Source organism: Lactuca sativa, chromosome 9 (genome assembly GCF_002870075.4).
Source record: "Lactuca sativa cultivar Salinas chromosome 9, Lsat_Salinas_v11, whole genome shotgun sequence".
In the NCBI taxonomy this organism is placed as follows: domain Eukaryota; kingdom Viridiplantae; phylum Streptophyta; class Magnoliopsida; order Asterales; family Asteraceae; genus Lactuca; species Lactuca sativa.
Genome location: NC_056631.2, coordinates 56,692,920 through 56,716,377, shown reverse-complemented (window position 1 = coordinate 56,716,377; position 23,458 = coordinate 56,692,920). Strand labels below are relative to the sequence as shown.

The window sequence follows — 23,458 nt, the reverse complement described above, 5'->3', positions numbered from 1 at the left end:
GACTAGTAAGATGGTTCTTGTTCCGACCCTAGTGGTCATGTTTAATTTGAGTTCGACGGCGAGGAGTATATACGTGGTCTAGAGGACCGAGTTAGATGTAACATCTGACTTAAGTCAGAAGGTTGAAGTTAATGCGATTGATAGTGTCGCTCTCGTTGTTAAAAGAAGTTTGTAGGCAAAAATGCTACATGCTGAAATGTGATTATATCGCATTAGAATATGAAGGAAGGTATATTCCATTTTGGAATTTAACTTTATTAAAGACCGAGTCTAAGCGTCGCATCGTGCGATGAGAGGTCAATAGAGCACGACCCATCGGTTTGTTACATTAGATAAAGGAATATATTTATCCTAAGAAGAAGAAAGAGTTCGCAATAAGGACTTATTTTGTAACTCGAAGGTTATGATTGAAAGTCCAAGATAGTACGAAGAGCAGATGCAGGATTGAGCATCAAGGTTATTACTTAGAATGGAAAGATAACTTATGGAGTCAGTATGCGAATCCTATTTCGTTGATGATTCCGGGACGTAATCATCCTAAGGGGGAGATAATTGTAACGCCCGTAGATCAGGGCTAGTCAATTTAGAAACAATAAGCGTCAAAAATGACTTTTTGATGGAAGATTATCTAGAAGGATTAATCTTAACCAAGTTGTAGTATATGTCACAAGGTTTCCGTGCATATAAAGAACGCCAAAATCCGAGTTATAACGAAGAAGTTATGGCCCGTCGAAGTTTCGCGACAGAACCGGCACGACGCAATGCAACGTAAAAAGTGAATTTACGTTAGAGCGGTATTTAGCCGAAGCAATCTAAATGAGAATCGAAGATCTCATTGTTGGTATCGAAGCGATAAAAAGTTAGGCGAGAACGGACGTCAAACGAAGAAGTTATGAATTTATAACGAAAGTTTATGTCGCGGCCTATTAAAAATAATTAATAAAAATAAAGTCAAAATTTGCCGACGGAGTCTAAACGAAAGTCGTAGAGCGTGGTCTCACCTTCGCGTGGATATAAAGAACGTCGAAAACGGAGTTCGTATGAAGAAGTTATGAATTTCCGAAGTTTATTAATCATTTTATATTTATTTTTAATTCAAAATCGGAAGCATTATCCGAAGCCGAGTCACCGGTGTGATCCGGAGTACGCCCCGCGTACGAGGTTACGCTACCGCGTACTCAGCATAGTGTCGACACTTCGGATGACGCATGCAGTGACGATTTCGGACGCGTACGCGCTGCGTACGCCTGTACGCCCCGCGTACTCCGAGGCTCCAACCTCTATAAAAGGAATCCGAAGGCAGCCGAGTCATTTGCTAATTTCCTCTTGTTTTTGTGCCGAAGCTCTGCGCGTAAACCCCCGAAGCTACCCCGAAGCCCCGGTATCATACTCTAGCCCCGAGGCAAGTCCCGAGATCCCGAAGATCCCGAAAAGTGCGGTTCCCGAGTCGAAGCTCTGCCCGCGAGAAGTTCGATTTTCGAGAAGATCTTCCAGATCTGCCGTGGATTACTACTTCTGCAAGTCGTAGTGCTGTCCGATCATCTTCTGATCAAGTGAGTGTATACTACATTTCATAAACACAATAATAATACGAGTTTGGTTTGAGTGTATTAAGAGTATTGTTGTTTATAAGTGTGAATGTGTAGTTATTTTCTTCTAACGCATAATTATTAAGTATTTTCGTTGAAATACGTGCTACGTGGATAATATAAAGTTGTTTATATGGATGGATGTATAGTCCCTTTCATAAACACGGGTATAATACAAGTATTGTTTGAATGTATTAAGTGTACGTTTGGCAGAGTGTATGGTGACTTTCTTCTAACACATAAATATGAAGTATTTGGTATAAAATACGTGCTATGTGTTTATATATTGTTGTTTATTTGAGATGAGTATGGCATGAATGTTTTATATAGTTTTAAAATGAGATAAACTGTATGTGTATTCTAGATCTACAAATATGTTGGGTAGAACATGGGTAGATGAGATAGTTGGTATGTGATGAAATGATGAGGTATGAAAGATGATTAAGAATGATATTGGTAGATGCACCAATTAAAGAATGTCATAAGACTAGCAGATGTGCTGTAGAATAATATCGGTAGATGCACCAAGTAGTGAATGTCGTAATCCTAGCAGATGCGCTTATAGGATAATGTCGGCAGATGCGCCAAATAGAGATTGTCATAATAAAAGCAGATGCGCTTATAGAGTGATCCTAGCAGATGCGCTTATAGGATATTGTTGGCAGATGCGCCAAATAAAGATTGTCATAATAATAGCGGATGCGTTTATAGGGTAATCTTGGCAGATGCGCTTATAAGATAATATCGGCGGATGCGCCTAAAAGAGAATGTCATAAACCTGGCAATCGCGCCTCATAGTGTATGACGTAATCCTGGCAGAGGCGCTTAAAGGATAATGTTGGCAGATGCGCCTTATGTAGCAATGGAAGTTTGTGTAAATCCCTTAGGTCAATCCTTAGGAATGAAGGAATGACGAGTAGTTGAATTCCTAGGGTAAAATCCTAAGAAACATAATAGGGATGAATAATTGAGTTGATTGTTTGATGGTTGAATATAATAATTGTATTATTGTGGGTTGAAAACCCTATATGCTCACCAGGCTCCCAAGCCTGACCCACTCAGTTTTCTTTGCATTACAGGTAATGGCACAAGAGTATAAGTTGGTGGACTTGACGAGAGATTTTGGATTATAGGCCAGTAGTTATGAATAACTGTTGTAAGGTCTATTTATCATTGTTTATGCTTTTGGTCTGTATCGGAACATGACATCCCGAGGTTTTATTATTTAATGAAAATACATTCTCTTTGAGAAACGTTTTGATAAATGGTTATCATATTTTGGGAACAAATTCCGCAACCGTTTTCTTTAAACGATCACTCTGATTTATAAAACAAAGCATAAACAAATCGGTCTTTTCTGGCCGTGAAAATGGGGATGTCACAGGTTGACGGGTTGAAAAACTCAACCCAAACCTATTTATTTCGTGTCGTGTCGCGGGTCGTGTCGAGAATTGCCAGCCCTAAAGAGATACCATGAGTTGAACTAGCTAGGTCCAAGGCAAGGTTGGTGGTGAAAGGGTTTTCTCAGAAAGAAGAAATTGATTATCACGAGGTGTTCTCACTGGTCGTCAACCACAAGAAAATTCAAGTTCTTTTGACCATGGGGAGTGCATTTGATCTGTAGCTTGAACAGCTTGATGTGAAAACTTCATTTCTTCATCGGAACTAAGAAGAGAATATTTATATGTCCTGCCCAGAAGGGTTCCTTGATTCTAAGAAGGATCATGTAGGTTTACTGAAGAAATATCTATATGGTTTGAAGCAACCTCCAAGACAACGGTACCAGAGATTTGATTCATTCATGATCTCGCATGGCTACATTCAGAACCAGTTTGGCAATTGTATCTACTCAAAGGCATTGTCACCAAATTCCTTGTAACACTTGGTTGTGGATTCGCTTTCTTATTTGGGTTTGTGGCCAATTAATCAGTTGACATGAGGCTTAGGGCCTTGGGGAAGAGAGTATTTGGCCCTTTCGGATGTGGGTATCTGATGGGTTTAGGCCAAAAGAACATCCTATGTGCTCATGCAAACCCTAATGCTTGGATTTAGGTTTCTCTATTGTACATGCAATGCATCCAAGACTTATAAACCCTAGCTCTAGCATACATATTTCGAAATTATGATAAGAAATCAGATCTAGATGATTACCTCTTTCACAACGGCTTGAATCTTCTTGTCTTGGAGCTTAGAGTCACAAATGTCACTCCTCTAATGGCTTAAAAACACCACAAGCAAGAGGATGCTAATTGAGAGAGAGTGGAGAGTCAAAATTTCGGCTATGAAGACTCTTAGGGTTTTTAGTGGCCGAAATCTGATGCCCTAGGGGTTCTATTTATACTTGTGCTGCTAGGGTTTCAGTCAAAACCCTAATGGACAACTTAGGCCTTAAACAATCCAAGGAAGCTTCTGGACTAGGGCCCTTGTGGATGAAATTAGGATGGACACATCCCTAGTTTCGTCCATGCCTAGTCCATAAGCCTTCTCAACCCAATATTCAACTATCACATATTTGATAGTTTAAGTCCCCTTTATTTAATTAATGTCTTTTAGCCACATAATTAATTCTTGTCAATATTAATTAAACTATATGATTTCTCCTTTAATATATTATTCATATAATATATTAATAAACCATAATAACCTCTCTTTTCATAAATTATCCTATCATGTTGCTTTGGTGAAGACAACCCAAAAGGACCATGTAGTTACGGGCTTAGACACTAATCCAACAGTCTCATACTTGGATAAGTCTAGTAACTACAAATGTAAGTATAATCCGATTAGCAATCGTAGTTCTCAAAGACGTTGTCAAAACTCTGATCTTATCAGTAACATGTCCTTTAGATAAGGGATCGTATAGTCATCCGTTCTAGATATCGTGCGGACAATTACATGGAACATAGTCATACTTATTGTCCAACAGTTTGTTTCTCGATCTCTGATTCGTCTGACATAAAACTTAATTAAACACATCAATTCAGTCCTGACTGGGCCCGACACATAAGTCAAACCAAATCATCGAGGGGCCCATATATCGCTTTTACCCTCTCAGGATAAAAGGAACAGATAAACTTCGACTTATATGCATTTCCATTCACTCATCAATCATACACAACAATGTGTTTTATAACATCAAGTTACTGATGCGTTTACGCATTATCAATGCATAATCAACAAGCAAACAATAAACCATATATCTAGGTTTTAAAACCATATGATATTATCGTCTTGCGATCACTCGAGATAAATTCCATGAAGTGATGCTAGCAAGCACGGGTTTAATCCAATCCTCAAATCAAATTCATAAGAACTCATGATTGTTGCAACAAACCTTTTCTATGTCTAATACACTTTAGACAATCTACAAACCAATTCATGACAATCTTCTTTCATACCTCCTCCCAAAGTATGAGCGATTGTGGAACGTTCGAATAATCTTATTATTCAGCAAGTCAAAACATGCAAAGTAAAAAATAGGTAAATAATCAACATAAGACAGTAACTTTACTTATAAATAATACTCCTTTATTTAATCATCAAATATCAATTATATTTATCTATTACACGTTTCGAAACTATCTAATCTAAACTAATATCGTCCTTCGTCCTGATGCTCCTAGCGTGTTGCAAGTGCTTAACCCTATTTTAGTCCTTTCGTAAGGGGATCTACTGGGTTATCCTTCGACGATACCCTCTTCACTACGAGGAGTCCCTCTTCCACCCGATGTGGAATAAAATGATATTTCATGTCGATATGTCGAGATCTGTCGTGATCCCTCGATTCCTTGGTTAAGGCAACCGCTCCTTCATTATCACAGAAAATTTCCATGGGCTCCTTTATGGCTGGCACAACTCTAAGGTCTCCAATGAATTTCTTCAACCATATCGCCTCCTTTGACGCTTCGCTCTCCGCAATGTACTCTGATTCACACGTTGAATCAGCTACGGTCTCCTGCTGGGAACTTTTCCAAGTCACTGCTCCTCCATTAAGAGTAAAGACCCAGCCTGACTGCGAACGGTAGTTGTCCCTGTCGGTCTGAAAACTGGCGTCACTATACCCTCTCACCCTTAAGTCATTACTCTCACCGAGGACTAGAAACCATTCCTTGGTCCTCCGAAGGTACTTAAGAATATTCTTGAATGCGATCCAATGTGCTTTGCTAGGGTTCCCATGATATCTGTTGACCATGCTCAAAACGAAGGCCAGATCATGGTGAGTACAAGTTATATTATACATAATCGAGCCTACCGCAGAAGCGTATGGTACTCGGCTCATCTCTGCTATCTTGACTTCGGTACTTGGGCTTTAAGTCTTACTCAACTTGGCATTACTTGGATTGGTAACTCCCCCTTCTTAGAATTCTCCATACTAAAATGCTGTAGTACCTTGTCCAAGTAAGTATTCTAACTAAGTCTGATTAGTCTTTTACTTCTATTTCTCAATATCCTTATTCCCAGAATATAGGCAGCCTCTCCGAGGTCCTTCATAGCGAAGCACTTCCCAAGCCAGGACATTACTTCCTGCAATGTCGGAATGTTGTTTCCTATGAGTAGTATGTCATCGACATACAATATGAGGAAGCTAACTATACTCCCACTGGCTTTGACATATACACATGATTCATCCTCGCTTCGCAGAAAACCAAACTCTTTGACTTTCTCATCGAAACAAAGATTCCATCTGCGAGATGCTTGTTTCAGTCCATAAATGGAGTTCTCAAGCTTACACACTCTATTAGGGTGCTTTGCATTGAAAAAACCCTATGGCTGAGCCATGACATCCTCATCCAACTTCCCATTAAGGAAAGCGGTTTGACATCCATCTACATATCTCATAGTCATGAAATGCAGCAATGCCTAGCATCACCCTAATAGACTTTATCTTCGCAACCAGTGAGAAGGTCTCATCATAGTCAACTCCAGGAGTTTGAGTGAAACCCTTTACAACCAATCGCGCCTTATAGGTGTGTACATTCACATCCATGTCGGTTTTCTTCTTGAAGATCCACTTGCACCCGACCGTCTTATGACCTGGTACATTGTCAACGAAATTCCAAACTTGGTTGTCATACATGGACTGAATCTCACTGTCCATAGCCTCTTTCCATTTTGTAGACTCCTGGCCTGCTATGGCTCCCTGGTAACTGTTAGGTTCATCCAAATTCACTAGTGTACTATCACTAATGAACGTGTCCCCTTCTATAGTAATATGAAAACCATAAAACTGGGGTTGAACCCTAACTCTTTCGGAACACCTAAGAGGTAAGGACTTGTCAATCGGTTCAATCGGAGTTTCCTCCCCGGGTTGAGCGCCAACGTTAGAGGCTCCTTCATCATTTGACTCTTGAAGCTCTTCAAGATCGATTTGCCTCCCACTGTCCCTTTGGCTTATGATTTCTCGCTCTCGGAAAACCCCTCTCCTCGCAACAAAGACAACATTGTCACTCGGTCTATAGAAGAGATATCCAAAGGATTTCTAAAGGTAACCAATGAAACTACGCCGCTCACTACGAGGCTCGATCTTGTTGTGAGTCTCTCATCTTACGAAAGCCTCGCAACCCCAAACCTTGATATGTGTCAATGAGGGAGCTTTCCATGTCCACATTTCATGAGGTGCTTTGGCAACCTTCTTCGTAGGGACTAAGCTAAGGATATAGGCAATAGTCTCTAAGGCATACCCCAATAATGAGATAGGTAGCAAAGCACGACTCATCATGGAACGAACCATGTCTAGCAAGGTTCGATTACGCCTCTCAGCCACACCATTCAACTGTGGTGTCCTAGCTGGCATCAATTGCGAAACGATTCCGCATTCCTTGAGGTAGTAGTGGAATTCAAGACTTAGGTACTCTCCACCTCGATCGGATCAAAGCATCTTGATTTTTCTGCCCAACTGATTCTCCACTTCTTGTTTAAACTCTTTGAACATTTCAAAGGTTTCTGACTTGTGCTTGATTAAGTAGATATACCCATATTTGCTATAATCATCGATAAAAGTCACATAGAAGCGGCTCGCATCCCTTTTGGTGGATCTAAAGGGCCCACACGCATCGGTGTGTATGAGATCCAATAAACCCTCACCCCTCGCACAAGTTCCAGTGACGGGTGACTTGGTCATCTTTCCAAGCAAACAAGACTCGCACACGTCATCGTCCCTAAGGTTGAATGACTCCAACACTTCATCCTTTTGGAGTTGGGCTATGTGTTTCTTGTTGACATGTCCAAGACAACAATGCCACAAGCATGCTTTATCCAAACCATTGGAAGAATTAATACACAACACATCATTTCCCAAATTGTCTACAACCATCACAGTTTCATATATTCCATTACAAGGCAATGCTTCAAAATAGAAAACACCATTAAGATAAGCATTAATAGAACCCTTTTCATTAACAAATGAATATCTAAAACCTTGTCTATACAAACCATGAAAAGAAATGATGTTTCTTGCCATATCTGGCGAATAGCAACAATTATTTAAATCTAATCCTAACCCATTACTAAGCACTAAAGAGTAAACTCCGATCTTGGTGACATGCGACGATCTTCTGTTCCCCATGATCAAGTTTATCTTCCCATGCTCTACATCCATATCTCTTCTTAGGCCCTGCAAATTAGAACAAATGTGAAAACCACATCCTGTATCAAGTACCCAAGAAATAGCATGTGATGAATCATTAGATTTAATAGTGTATATACCTACGTAGGACGACTTGATCTTTCCATCCTTGATATCATGCAGATATTTCGAGCAGCTTCGTTTCCAATGCCCTATTTTGTGTCAGTGGTGGTACTCTACCTCCTTGGGTTTGGAGTTAGGTTTAGCAGAACCATACTTGGTTCCACTAGAAGATGAGCCATTTTGGGACTTTCCCTTATGGTGGCTCTTTGAGGGAGCCTTCCTCTTCTTACCCTTCCCTTGCCCAATTGCCAAGACTGGGGAAGCAGTAGGAGTTGGAGTTGATGCAACAGTTTTATCTTTGAGGTTTCTCTCAGCAGTCCTCAACAAGCCTTGAAGCTTGCTCAAAGTGACCTCCTCCTTATTCATGTGGTAGGTCATGCGGAACTGGTTGTAACAGGGAGGCAAGGAGTGAAGGATGATGTTAATTGCCAGCTCTTCATCAAAGTTCACATTCAACTTTAGCAGGCGATCGCCATATCTCTGCATCTTTTGCAGATGAGTAGTAAGGGACTCTCCATTACCCATTTTGGAAGTGATCATCGATGTGATGATCTCGTGCCTTTCTTGCCTAGCGCTCTGGTGGTACCGGTCCAGCAATTCTTGATGCATCTCATAAGGATACATGTCCTCATAGGACTTCTGGAGTTCTGCAGTCATAGTTGTCAGCATGATGCAATGGAGTTTCGTAGCATCACGCTCATGGGCCTCAAAGGCCGTAGAGGTAGTGTTGATGTTGATTTCCTTCAGCTTCTCATCGAGGACATACTTATTTTCCTCGTATCAAGTGACCATTCGGATGGTGCAGATCCAATCATTGAAATTGGACCCATCAAAGATCACTCTCCCACACTAGTTCATGAGTGAGAATGAGCCTGCGGAATTAGAGCCGGAAGCGTTGTTGTTGAAGTTCGACATCTGAAATAGAAAAGAGAAAAAGTTTGATTAGAAATGAATCCCCAATTAAACACCCAAATGAGAAATTAGGGCAGGACCCAACAACATTATTTACAAATTAGAAGAGGGATGTCGTAATCGAATATTCAAATAATTTGAAGGTAAGTGAATAACGATTCACTAATTTTCCACCATAAAAAATGAAAAAGAGATTAAGTTTTAAATGTATTGAAAACTCCTAGATCTTTATGAGATTCATTGAACTTTTCAATGGCATGTTTAAATCTCGATATGTCCCTCAAGTTTGTAACTGGGATGCCGAGGATACAAAGCGGGTGTGAATAACCATACAAATGTACATGGTGCCCTCAATGTTACAGTCACCTATTTGATGTTTCGGTTAACCACATACACTCCATCGAACTATCATAAACATTGAGTCACCCTTTGTCACCTTTGCTTAAAGCCCAATTAGTGTGCCGGTTAACCACACACGCTCCACTAACGTCTTAGCAAGGGTACAAAGTGTAATTTCATGGAATTGCATCAATTCACTTTTGCCTAAAGTAACTAATATTGGGAATTTTGTAAAACATTTATTCACTATTATAAATTCATTATACTTTTAATGAGGAAAGGGTTGCCTTATCCTACCCGTGCGGCTAACGACCCTCCACCAATCAAGGAAGCGATGGGTGAGAGTGGACACCCATTAAACGACCATTTTATAGGCCATAACCTTATACCCCCCTTATAGACCGGCTTCGTGAATGAGGCCTACTGACGGTAAGACTAGAACTTAAGTTAGACATATATATATATATATATATATATATATATATATATATATATATATATATATATATATATATATATATATATATATATATATATATATATATATATAATCTTATAATAAATATAGTATAAGGTTGAATTTTAAACTTGTAAAATTCTAGGGTTTGAAATTTAAATAGTTCAAATTAACCTTTTGATTAAAAATTTAAATTTCAAAACTTGAGGGAAAGTTTTGAACTTTTCAAAACACATAGGATCAAATAGCAAATAATTTAAATTAAACATTTAATTTAATGATTATCTAGATTTGATCTATTCTCTTTAATTCACAAGATAGTTCATCAAATAAATCAAATAATCAAATTTTATCACAAAAGGAATTTATTATTCAATTAAATGGTAATTATCTTTTGTTTTGGTAAGGATAATCATATAATAACAATAAAAATCGGATTTTATTAGTTAAAAACAGTTTTGGTAATAATCCTTCAGCAAAACAGCAAGAAATCTCGATATATCCTCTGTCTGACAGCTAAACTCGCCAAGTTCCCAGTGTGGACTCGTCAAGTTCATCCAACTCGTCGAGTTCACATTGGGACTCGACGAGTTCTTTAGTCAGAGGGCAAAAAAAAATGAATTTCCAAAGCATGAATGAAATACTTGGCATCAAATACAATGGAAACCAATCAAGGCTCTGATACAACTGATGGGTTTAGGCCAAAAGAACATCCTATGTGCTCATGCAAACCTAATGCTTGGATCTAGGTTTCTCTATTGTACATGCAATTCATTCAAGACTTGTAAACCCTAGATCTAGCATACATATTTTGAAATTATGATAAGAAATCAGATCTAGATGATTACCTCTTTGATAATGGCTTGAATCTTCTTGTCTTGGAGCTTAGAGTCAGAAATGTCACTCCTCTAATGGATTAAAAACATCACAGGCAAGAGGATGCTAATTGAGAGAGAGAGAGAGAGAGGGGAGAGGCATAATTTTCTCTATGAAGACTCCTAGGGTTTTCAGTGGCCGAAATCTGATGCCCTAGGGGTTCCATTTATACTTATGCTGCTAGGGTTTCAGTTAAAACCCTAATGGACAACTTAGGCCTTAAGCAATCCAAGGAAGCTTTAGGAATAGGGCCCTTGTGGCCGAAATTAGGATGGAAACATCCCTAATTTCGTCCATGCCTAGTCCATAAGCCTTCTCAGCCCAATATTCAACTATGACACATTTGATAGTTTAGGTCCCCTTTATTTAATTAATATCTTTTAGCCACATAATTAATTCTTAATTAGTTCTTGTCTAATATTAATTAAACTATATGATTTCTCCTTTAATATATTATTCATATAATATATTAATAAACCATAATAACCTCTCTCTTCATAAATTATCCTATCATGTTGCTTTGGTGAAGGTAACCCAAAAGAACCATGCACAAACGGGTCAAGTACATACCAAATATACTTACGGGCTTAGACACTAATCCAAAAGAATCATGGTTTAAGTGATCCAAGTGTTTGATGGTGTCTTTGGAGGCCAAGGGTATAATCGTAATTTGATAACTCGGTCTTTTATGAATTTTAGGTTTTCTTTGGGAAGTTTTAAGGATTGGGTGTGTTGTTAGAAGCGTAGGGCTTCTCGCCACCTTTTCATGGATATAAGATTGGTTGGAAATGGACCTAAGATGAGGAAGTTATGGAAATTTAAAGATATTGGCAGAAATGACCCTTAATGGAAAAGGCTTGCATTTCAATCCCAAGTGTACAAGGCTAAAGGCACGTGCCTAGGTGAGTACACCCAACATAATGAGCAGAGTGCCAAACCCTAATTTTTATGGTTTGGGCACTATTTAAACATCTTTATGAGCTCAATGCTCTTTCATTTTTCAGCCTCCATTGTCTTCTAGCCTCATTTTGGAAACTCTAATCTCATTTTAAGTGTTTGAGATATCTAAGTGTGCATTTTGGTGTGTTTTTTGCTCATTTCAAGAAAAAGGTGCTTGGTGCTAGCTTGTGGTTCAAAGGAAGACTTTTAGATCCAGACTTTTGGCTTCATTTCCAGCTCATTTAAGGTATCAAGTTCTTATCTTGACGTCTTCTTATGCTACTTTGAGTTTAGGGCAAGATTAAGAGTTTTTATGGTGTATTAAGTTCTCCTTGTGAGTTTGAGCCACTCAAGGAGCTTGCAGTGATAGATCTTGCCTCTTCGGATGTTTCTAGTTCATAAAAATGCTTGCTTGATGTTTTAGAATGGTCCATGCATGTTCTAGTTGGATTAGAATGGGTCTTAATGGATTAAGATGGTTGTGGGGTCCCATTGAGTCATGCAAATGCATAAATGTGCCGACTTTATGCATTAAGAGCTTTATTTTAAGGTCCTCTGAAGTTTGGGTGCAAAGTGATTAAGTGGTTAAGCCAAAAAGTCAAGTTTGGATTAAGCCAGCTTACGCCCCGCGTAACTGGCCGTACACCCAGCGTACTGATTTGAAATCGTGATCTAGATGCATCGAGTACGCCCAACGTAAGCTGAGTGTACGCCCCGCATTCGGCGTGGGCTTTAGGCCTGTCGTGTTTTTGGGCCTCACATCTTTGGGCCGAATTTTGGCTTATTTCGTGAAGTGGGGTTTTTCATTAAAGTTTGAAGTAATTTGCTGGGTTTGGATTTTGGGTCTAGGATTATGGTTTTAGGCCTTAAGAGGCCCAATGTGCTTGAGCCTCGTGGTGTCTTTTGGGCCTTGTTTCTTTGGGCCTTTTGGGTCATCTGAGATCAAGTGTTGGTCTAAGGGAATTTTTGGGCTTAGGATAAGGCCCATATAGGGTTGGGCCCAATTTAGAAAATTAGGCCATTAGTGGGCCTTTGGGGATCTTTTGGTTTTGGCCTTTTTCTTTTTTGGGTTTGGGCCTCAGTTTTGATTCAATTTGGGCCAGGGGAAAAATGGTCATTTTACCCAAAGTATGGATTATGGATCATAATTGGGTGTTATTTTGGTATTGATAGCTCGGAGGAGTCATCAGGGCAAGAACTAGGTATTTCTTTCAGTGAGCTTCTGCATTCGAGGTGAGTCTCCTCACTATTCTATGGGTCGAAGGCACCAATGCCAGTCCATTTGGTTTATGTATCATAGGAAGACTCGAAGGTAACCCTTGATACTTTTTAAGACAACCAGGAGGCGACTCCTGGCAATATGTATGCAAGACCAGAGTTTGAACTTTGGCAATTATTAGTTAAGTAGATGTACATTGTATGCTAGTTGTCTTTGTGATGCTTGCATGGAAGACCAGGAGGTGGCTCCTGGCACTTGTTTGTAAGACCCATGGTTTTGGCCCCTGGCCTGGCAAGGAAGACTACGAGGCAGCTCGTGGCATAATGACAAGACTATAGTTGGCACTTAGCACTTTTATTGATTGATTGGATATGTATGACATGTATGGCTCGTATAATATGTATGGTATGTGGTATTTCATGTACTTATGGTTCGAAAGGGAAGGGCATGACTTGATCGCAGTGCATACACCCGTGTTTTCTGCAATATGTGATTTTGGGAATGAACTCTGATAATTGTTTTATTTTGAAATTCTTTTAAATGTTTGGATAAAGCTACATTAGAGTTTTAATTATAATAAAAATGAAAATTTTACCCTTTATTTTCGAGATGTTACATTCCTACATATATCTATTGCTCTATGTTGATGATATGCTCATTGCTGCCAAGGACACGTTTGGAATAAATGACTTGAAGGCAACCCTGAAGAATGAGTTTGAGATGAAAGATTTGAGAGCAGCAAAGAAGATATTAGGGATGAAGATTAAAAGGTATAGAAAAAAGGGTGCTTATATATTTCTCAATAAAATTACATTGAGAAAAATCTACAATCTTTCAACTATGATTAGTCCAAACCAGCTGGAACTCCTTTGGAGGCTCACTTTAAACTTGGTCTAAACACTATACCCACAACTAATGAAGAAAGGAAGTGATTGGGGTTCCTTAATCTAGTGCTTTTGGAAGTCTCATGTATGCAATGGTCTGTACCATACCTCATTTGGATTATTGAGTTAGTGTGGTAAGCATGTTTATGAGCAATCCAGGGAAGGCTTATTGGAAAGTTGCCAAGTGGATCATTCGATACTTGAAGGGAACGACATATGTTTGCTTGGTGTATAGAGCCAATACAAAAACTAACTTGGTTGGATATGCTGACTCTGATCATGGAGGTGATTTATTGAAACGCAGGTCACGGGCGTGTTATATTTTTACTTTGTTCAGATGTGCCATCAGTTGGAAGTCAACGTTATAAGATATCGTTGCTTTGTCTACAACTGAATCAGAGTACATGTCTATAACGGAATGAATAAAGGAGGAGACACGATTATAAGGGCTTATTCAGAGTCTTGGTCTGAAGTTGGAGAAGTCGATATTATATTGTGACAATCAGAGTGCATTCAATCTTGAAAAGAATCCTATGTATCATGAGAAGACGAAGCATATTGATGTTAGATTGAATTTCATTCATGACATTTTGGAAACACACAGGTTCTCAATACTAAAGATTGATACCAAGGTTAATCCAACAGACATGTTAACAAATTCGTTGCCCACAGAGAAGCTCAAGCTTTGATTGGACTTAGTTGATGTTCACAGGAGGTAATCCTATTTGGGGCTTGATGGCAGGAAGGAAGAGGAAGTTCTTCTTTGAGGTGGAGCTCATATGATACTCAAGTCAAGGTGGAGATTGTTAAATGTGAATTGAGTATTTGGAACATTTTCATGGAGCATTTGGAGCACTTAGAACACAATGGATCACTTAGAACACAATAGAGCACTTCAGGTTCATGAAGCATGTGACAACGGAACGGATCAAGTGATAAAGGAACGGGTCTTCCAAAAGTGAGTTTGGAGCAACTTGGAGTGGCTTGGAGAAACTTGGAGCAACTTGGAGCATCATGTTGCGCCATACAAAGGGAAGTAGCTCCATCCTTAGGGATGTTGCGCCATGAAGGAATGAGTTGCACCATTTGGGTGCATGCTACGCCAAATAGGTAGGATTTGCGCTACACTGAAGAGATGTTGTGCCATGAAGATGATGTTGCATCATCATAAAAGTAAGTTATGTCATGGAGGAGAAGTTGTGCCATCTTGATTCCTTTAATGTGCCATGATATCTCTATTGACCCACATATGCTATAAAGTCCTATTTGATGCTCCGATGTTGGTGATGCTCAAGGAATACACCATGTTGTGCCACCATGATGGTTGTTGGACCATTAGTATTCATGTTGTACCACTATGACTGAAGGTGGTCCATCATGTGTGTTGCTGATATACATGTGTTGTATGGCATGGAAAAATGTTCTAGAAGATGTTGCATGGTGGATTATGATTGGTTGTCACGTTTCATGGGCCTATGGGCCAATAGGCTTGGCCCATTAGGGTTTTAGGTCTGATCCCTCAAGTATAAGTAGGGATGCATGCCAAATCATTTCGTGACTTGAGTTCTAGAGTGTTAGGAGAACCTCTGTGAAAGCTGTACTTGTAACCTCTGTTTTGAGTGCTCTAAAATAAAGAATACTCTCCTCCTGACCGTGGACGTAGGTCACCTTGACTGAACAACGTAAATAGTGTGTCTTATGTGCTTTGAGTTTTGCTATTTATCCGCTTTGCTCCTTAACTGCTGCCTTGAGCTATACGCAGAGCGTAGAGCTACTACGTTGGGCGTAGACTGGCCAGAAGTGGACCGTTGAATTTTTTACTGTTGACTTTGACCAAGTTTGAATTTAGGCCAATTGGAGTATTTTGAGCTGTAAATTAAGATTTGGTCCGTGTTTGTTATACAGGTGACCTGTGGAGCTGGTATTTAGATCAGTGATGAGTTAAACTATATTCTAAACTTCAAGGTGAGTTATCCTCACTGTACTCGTGGGTCGAAGGTACCAATGCCAACCCACTAGGTTGTGTTATGTATCCTTATGTATATGATGTTGCTATGTTGTAGTGATCTGTTAGATTGGTAGATTTGTATGATTACCTGTACTTACTAGTTATTGTTTATCTGTTGCATATGTCAACATAATGTGGTTGGGTTGGGGCTTTACTGCTTTATGTAGTAAGCCAACAAACTTACAGTCCGATTACTATGGGTCAGGGTAATCCACTCCAATAACTGTGGGTTGGGGCAATCAAGTCTGATGACTTTTGGACCCGAGGGTAATCTAGTATGATGACTGTGGACCTAGTGTGCATGCTTGTGTGTGTGTATATATATATATATATATATATATATATATATATATATATATATATATTGTTGTGTGAGGTATTTTGGGGGAACTCACAAAGCTTTGACTTATTGTTGTTGGTTTCATGATATCAGGTACATCAGATGATCAAGGCAAGACAAATGTGTGATCGTACACATCCTCCTCCTGATATATGATTTGAGAGATACACCGATTTTATGAATTTGTCTTGAAAACAATGGTTTATTATAGACAAAAATTCAAAAATGGTCCTCGTGGCTTCCAAAAATCTGAAGTTTAGTCCCTAATTTACAAAAACCTCACGGATCGTCCCTGTGGTTTCAAAACTTTTAACATTTGGTCCTTCCGCCTAACTCCGTCAGCTATCTACCGTTAAGTGAGAGGTATTTTCGTCATTTCAACACCCAGGGACCATTTATGAGGTTTTCTATTTTTTTTTGAGAAAAAAATAAAAAAAAATAAATTTAAAGGGGTCACACCTCTCTCTCTCTCTCATAAAAAGGGATCCCACTGCTTCATCGTCATATTAGAGCAACGTTCACCAAACCAACTGCCATTTCTTCATCTCAAAGCCTTAACAACAAAATAATATTTCAGTTTGATAGAGGGAGAAAGTATGGATTCGGATAGAAAAAGGGTGTCAACGAGTTCATCAAAAAATGGGGTAGTGACGGGTTCTGTTTGGGATAACATAATGAAAGGTAGCTTCAAAGTCTTTAATGGTGATGACAAGAATCAAGAAATTGAAAAACCCATAGGGAAAAATAACCCAAATGAGACTACTGGTGAGATTGTTAAAATGGAGAAAGCTAGATCTGAAAACAAAAAAGTATTGGGTGAATTGAGTGTTTCGGTGGATGGAATTGGAATCAAGAAAAGCCCAGTTCAAATAAAGAAGGGAAGACAGGAATGGAGTAAGCAACAAAGTGCTTCAAAGAAGCCCATTTGTTCCTTCGATCTCGACTGACTTACGAACAAGGGAAACAATCGATTAAAAAAAAAGTGGTGGTGACTGATTTACTCACGGTGGCAACAAAATGGTGGTGGTCGGGCTTTCAATAACGATGACGACAATGGAGTTGGTCGGCGATGGAAGGAGGGTGACGGTGGTTGTAGCGGCGGCTCTGGCTGCCTCGTCTCTCTTCTATCCGACAACACACGGTGGTTCTCAGTGGTTACAACAACAGCAACACTACCCTTAGGGGTGGTGGTGTTTCTCAGTAGTAAGGAAAAAGGGAAGGGCAGTAGAAAAACGTGAATGTAAGGCAGTAAGTGGTGGTATTTGAGGGTGGGTTTGAGTGATCAAACGGGATGGAAGATGGGTGGCTGGGTTGTGGTTTCCGGTGGGGGAAGAGGGGATGATAGTGGTGGTTTTATGGCGGAAGGTGGTGCTACCGTGTGGAATCGTAAGAGAGAGAGAGAGAAAGAGAGAGAGAGAGAGAGAGAGAGAGAGAGAGAGAGAGAGAGCAATGTTTTAAAACCGGAAGGTGGTGCTACCAGTTGGACCAGGAACCGGGAGAGGGAGCGGTTCAACTATCACCGGTTTTATATTGATTTCTGAACCGGATTGAACCGACCGGTTTTTAGAAAAAACCTGTTGAACTGGTAAAAATAAACCGGTTGAACCGGTTAAACCAAGTAAAAACATATGAAAAAGAACCATTTACATAATAAACTTTGGTATTTTTTTTTCAAATCTATTTAGTTTTCTCTAAATAAAAACATATGGTAAATGTAATAAATTCTTTTGATATGTTTGTAATCACCAATAACTATATTTCGTTTCGGTATTATATTTTATTTTCTTTTTGATGTATATGGATTGATGTAAAATACTAAAACTTATGGTTATGTGTTATTTTAATGTATTTAGATTCATCCACAACTTATTTTTATGTGTATTTTTAATGTTTGAACATGTAAACATCAAATTCATAATTTCTATATGTATGTATGTGTAGGAAAATAGAAAAAACATGAAAAATATAGAAACTGGTTCACCCGGCGGTCGAATCGATTAAACCGGGAACCGGTCACCATACCGGTTCAACTAAAAAAACGGTTTTTAAAACATTGAGAGAGAGATGTGGGACCCCTTTAAATTTAATTTTTTTTCTTTTTTTTTTCAAAAAAAAATAGAAAACCTCATAAATGGTCCCTGAGTGTTGAAATGACGAAAATACCCCTCACTTAACGGTAGAAAGCTGACGTAGTTAAGCGGAAGGACAAAATGTTAAAAGTTTTGAAACCACAAGGACGATCCGTGAGATTTTTGTAAATTAGGGACCAAACTTTAAATTTTCGGAAACCACATGGACTATTTTTGAAGTTTTGTCTTTATTATATTATGGTTTGTGGAAATGTTTTACCAAATTGAAAATTTTTATCATTGATTTTTGGGATGTTAACACTCTGACTTTCTAAATTTTTGTGTTTACCCAATCCATCAACAATTTTTTCACCCGTATCTATATTGTATATATTTATCTACCAACAAATGAATCAGTACCTAACTTTTATTAATATAATCGTTAAAATTCAATTTACAAAAGGTGCTGACACAGTGTGCGACAGGTAAAATATTAGTTTATATTAATTTGCAATACAAGTTCTTCAATCAATCACAAAAATATAGCTCGACCTCTTTGGATTCTTGATAGGGATAACGATAGAAAACAAGTCATAAACTAACATGTCCTTTTGTCGTTGAAATGGAAATTATTTCAAAGTAGGTCAAATCACTTTACTCACAAATTATGAAGTCAAAAAAGGCATGCATTAAAGATTATTGTTGCTAAAAGAAAGAAATTGAAAGCGAGGCCTAATATTTATATTTATTGATAGTTATGTTTATTATTACTTTATTTATACCAAGGAAAATGTCGTAAGCAAATTGAAACTCACTGGAAGCTTACCATTTCATTTGATTTTATCATTTTCTTTCAATCCATATCATACTTTTATAACGATTTCTTCTTATCTAAGGAAAATAAAACATATACGGCATATTTTTGGAGATATTTATGACTATTTATAAAAAAACTTCTAACCCAACAATATTAAATGTTCTTGTTCTTTCTTTAAGTCGATATTTTAAATGATACAAATTTAGAAATAATTTTAGAGCAGTTTAGAACTATTAATTCTTTTTCTACATAAATAGATTTACAATTTATTTTTTAGTGGGTGTTTGCCGTTTGGGATAGTTTTAAAAAAAAGCTTATTAGCTTTTAAAAAAAGTTAATAAATTAAAAAAATGTTTGTCTATTTAAAAAATGCTTTTTAAAACCGTTTTTTGGATAGAAAAAAATAAATCTTTCAAAAAGCTGGAAAATCTTAATTTTTTAGCTTTTTAATAATTTTACTTTTGAAAAAACAGTTTTTGCATCCAAACACTTTTTAAAATTAATTTTTTCTAAAAGCCGTAACATAATAAGTATTTTTCTTAAAAATCACTTTTGACATAAAAAAGCTAATCCAAACATACCCTTAAACTGTACGACGATATTAAAAAATGTTTATATGATATACAATTATTTGATAATAAATTCGAAATCTTTAGCAAAGTGATAAATTGTTATATAATAATGTTTATTTTTTTTATTAATCTAATATAAATCTTGACAATTGGGTCGCTTAATCCAATGGGCGAACAAGCGAACAGTAATACCGTCTAGGTTCCCTTCATGTAATCAAAAGTAGGTCCCAGAAATCAGAATTCACTCTTGTTTATTTTTTTTTTGTCCCTTCAATTCATAAAAAATTCCATCCCTTTTTTCATCCCAATTAGAAAGACTTGAATCTCGATTAAAGTTTGATCTGTAAATATATAATATAATATATTTTCTGTATAGATAACAATTGAAAAAGAGCTGTTGAATCACAGGAAAATTGCTGCCGTTTGTCTCTTTTTCTTGTGTTCATTGTTTAGAGGCGATTGATTAATTGAATAAATGGAGGTTTCTTGGTTTAAAGAGCTCGATTTTCGTCTTGTATGAGGCGTATTCTTGTTTATTAATTGGGTCTTTGTCTTTTGGTTGGTGGGTTCTTACTTTAAGCTCAACTTGAAGGGTTTTGGGGTCAACGATTCAAGGAAACCTAACCAAACAAGCATCTGAAGCTGCTTAATTTGATCCGAATTGAAGGTTTGTTTCTTGAGATCATAAGTTTTTTCATGAGGAATCGTTTAACTTACAGTAGCCCATGTACAGTTTCCATTTGTGATTTCTGTATTACGCACGATTGAAACAGGGTATACGATTAGGGTTTCTGAAAATTTTGAATCTTTCATGACTACTCGTAATGGAGCTTTCCTCTTTTGCTAGATCTAAAGATTTGTGATTTTAGGGTTTCGAGACGATTTCATTCCTCCATTTCTGGGTTCCAAAATGTCGAAAAGTTTAGTGATCGGATTCTTGATTGCTTCTTTGATTCTAACAGTTTCGTTAGCTAACGAGAACGAATTCGCTCACTGTCACTGTGACGATGAAGGATCATGGAATGCACATATAATCGAAAGCCAAAGAGTAAGCGATTTCTTGATCGCAATCGCGTATTTTTCAATCCCACTCGAATTACTCTACTTTCTCAGTTGTTCAAATGTCCCTTTCAAATGGGTACTCGTTCAATTCATAGCATTCATCGTTCTCTGTGGATTAACCCATTTGATCAACGGCTGGGGGTATTACGGAAATCAAACATTCCAGCTCATGATGGCACTCACCGTCGCCAAATTATTAACCGCCCTTGTTTCCTGCGCCACCGCAATTACCCTTTTGACCTTAATTCCATTACTACTCAAATTCAAAGTCCGAGAACTTTTCTTGAAACAAAACGTATTGGAACTCGATCAAGAAGTCGGAATCATGAAAAAACAAAAAGAAGCCGGGTGGCATGTTCGTATGCTTACACACGAGATTAGAAAATCATTAGATCGACATACAATTCTATATACCACTTTAGTCGAGCTTTCAAATACTTTGGTTCTTCAAAATTGTGCTGTATGGATGCTAAACGATGCAAAAACCGAAATGAACTTAACCCATGAGTTAAGACCTAACTCCTCTGGTTACCACTCTTCAATTCCGAAAAACGACCCTGATGTTTTAGAGATAACAGGTAAAAAAGGGGTTACAATGTTGAGGGTAGATTCGGAACTTGCGGTAAAGAGTCGGGGCGGAATAGCTGAATCTGGTCCGGTCGCGGCAATCCGTATGCCGATGCTTCATGTTTCCAATTTCAAAGGCGGAACTCCGGAATTGGTGGACACATGTTACGCGATTCTGGTGTTGGTACTTCCTGATTCCGACCGGAAATGGAGTTTTGACGAGATGGCGATCGTGGAAGTCGTGGCGGACCAGGTGGCGGTTGCGTTGTCACACGCGGCGGTTCTAGAAGAATCTCAAACAATGCGGGACCAACTTGTGGAACAGAATCGCGTATTACAACACGCGAAAGAGAACGCGATGATGGCAAGTCAAGCAAGAAATTCTTTCCAAAAAGTAATGAGTCATGGAATGAGAAGACCAATGCATTCCATCATGGGTCTTTTATCGATTCTTCAAGATGATCAAAAAAACACAAATCAAACGAATATAATCGATACGATTTCGAAAACGAGTAGTGTTTTATCGACTTTGATAAATGATGTAATGGAGATTTCTGCTAAAGATACGGGTAGGTTACCTTTGGAAATACGGCCGTTTCAATTACATTCCATGGTTAAAGAAGCTTGTTGTCTTGTGAAATGTTTGTGTATTTATCAAGGATTTGGATTTTCCATGGAAGTACCGAGTTCCATTCCGAATTTGGTTATGGGTGATGAAATGAGGACTTTTCAGGTTTTGTTACATATGGTTGGGCATTTGTTGGATGTTAGTGAAGAAGGGAGGTTGGTGATGTTTAGGGTTAGTTTAGAGAATGGGAATGAGGGTCGGAATGATAAAGTTTGGGGAACGGGAAGATCAGGTTCCGTTGATTTTGTGAATGTGAAGTTTGAAATTGGAACCGGTGATGGTGGTTTCCAATCGGAATTAGCGATTCCGAGTATGCATTCCGGAGTTAAGAGACAAAACGCGGGTGGAGTCAAGGACAGCTTGAGCTTTAGTATGTGTAAAAAACTCGTTCAGGTTAGAATACCTCTTTCTTTTTGGTTTTTATGCTATTTAAAGTTGAATACAATTAGGTAACTTTACGTTTATTGTAAGTACAAATTTCAAGAAATAGCAACGTACTTTATCCTTTTACCAATATGACTAGTACTACTTACATTTCATTACACATAAATAACAACATACTTAACTTCTTACCCATAATAGTGATATATACCGATAATTATTGATAAAAAGATAAGTATGTTGGTATTATGGGTATATAAGTAAATTGCTATTATGGGCTATAAAATAAAGTACATTGCGCATATTGGTAGTGAGAGAAGGTAAAGATGTAGTAGTTTGCACAATGTTCGACTATTGGAAGGGTATTTTGGTCGTTTCATAAAAATTTCGTGTAACGATTTGCAGATGATGCAAGGAAAAATATGGATGTCATCAAACTCAAAAGGCAACATACAAAGCACGACACTCGTTCTCAAATTCCAAATCCAACACGCCTTCAAACGGCCCCCACACTTTGACCTCACAAACTACGTTGACCAACCAAAGTCAAACTCAATCTTCAGGGGCCTTCAAGTAATTTTAGCCGACGATGATGGCGTAAACCGAATGGTAACAAAAAAACTCCTCGAAAAGCTCGGTTGCCACGTCACCACGGTCTCATCCGGATTCGAATGCCTAAGTTCACTGGGGCCCACAACGACCCCATTCCATATCGTAATCTTGGATCTTCATATGCCCGAAATGGACGGGTACGAGGTTGCGACAAGGATCCGGAAGTTTCGGAGCCGTAATCGGCCGTTAATTGTTGCGTTGACTGCAAGTGCAGAAGAACAAGTGTGGGAGAGATGTTTGCAAGTGGGGATGAATGGAGTGATCCGGAAGCCCGTTTTGTTACGGGGTTTGGAGAATGAACTTAGAACCGTTTTGCAACGGGCGGGTGAACGGTTATCGAGTTAGTAGATATATGATAAAAGAACTAACATTTATTTGGGGTTTTTATACGACCTTCTCATTGATGGAAAATGCTTGCTTAAAAGCTTGTTGAAATTGTGTTGAACATTTAAAACTATAAAGTGACATGAATACATAGATTTATTTTAGCTTCTTTTGA

The 23,458-nt window shown here is 38.3% G+C and overlaps 1 protein-coding gene across 1 annotated transcript; it reads left to right on the top strand.

The window, feature by feature from the left end:
• Positions 1-19,954: 19,954 nt before the first annotated feature.
• LOC111903892 (protein EIN4) lies at positions 19,955-23,458 on the top strand. Its single transcript, XM_023899665.2, has 2 exons — positions 19,955-22,359; positions 22,753-23,458. The coding sequence occupies exons 1-2, from the start codon at positions 20,620-20,622 to the stop codon at positions 23,302-23,304; spliced, it is 2,292 nt and encodes a 763-aa protein (XP_023755433.1). The 5' UTR covers positions 19,955-20,619; the 3' UTR covers positions 23,305-23,458.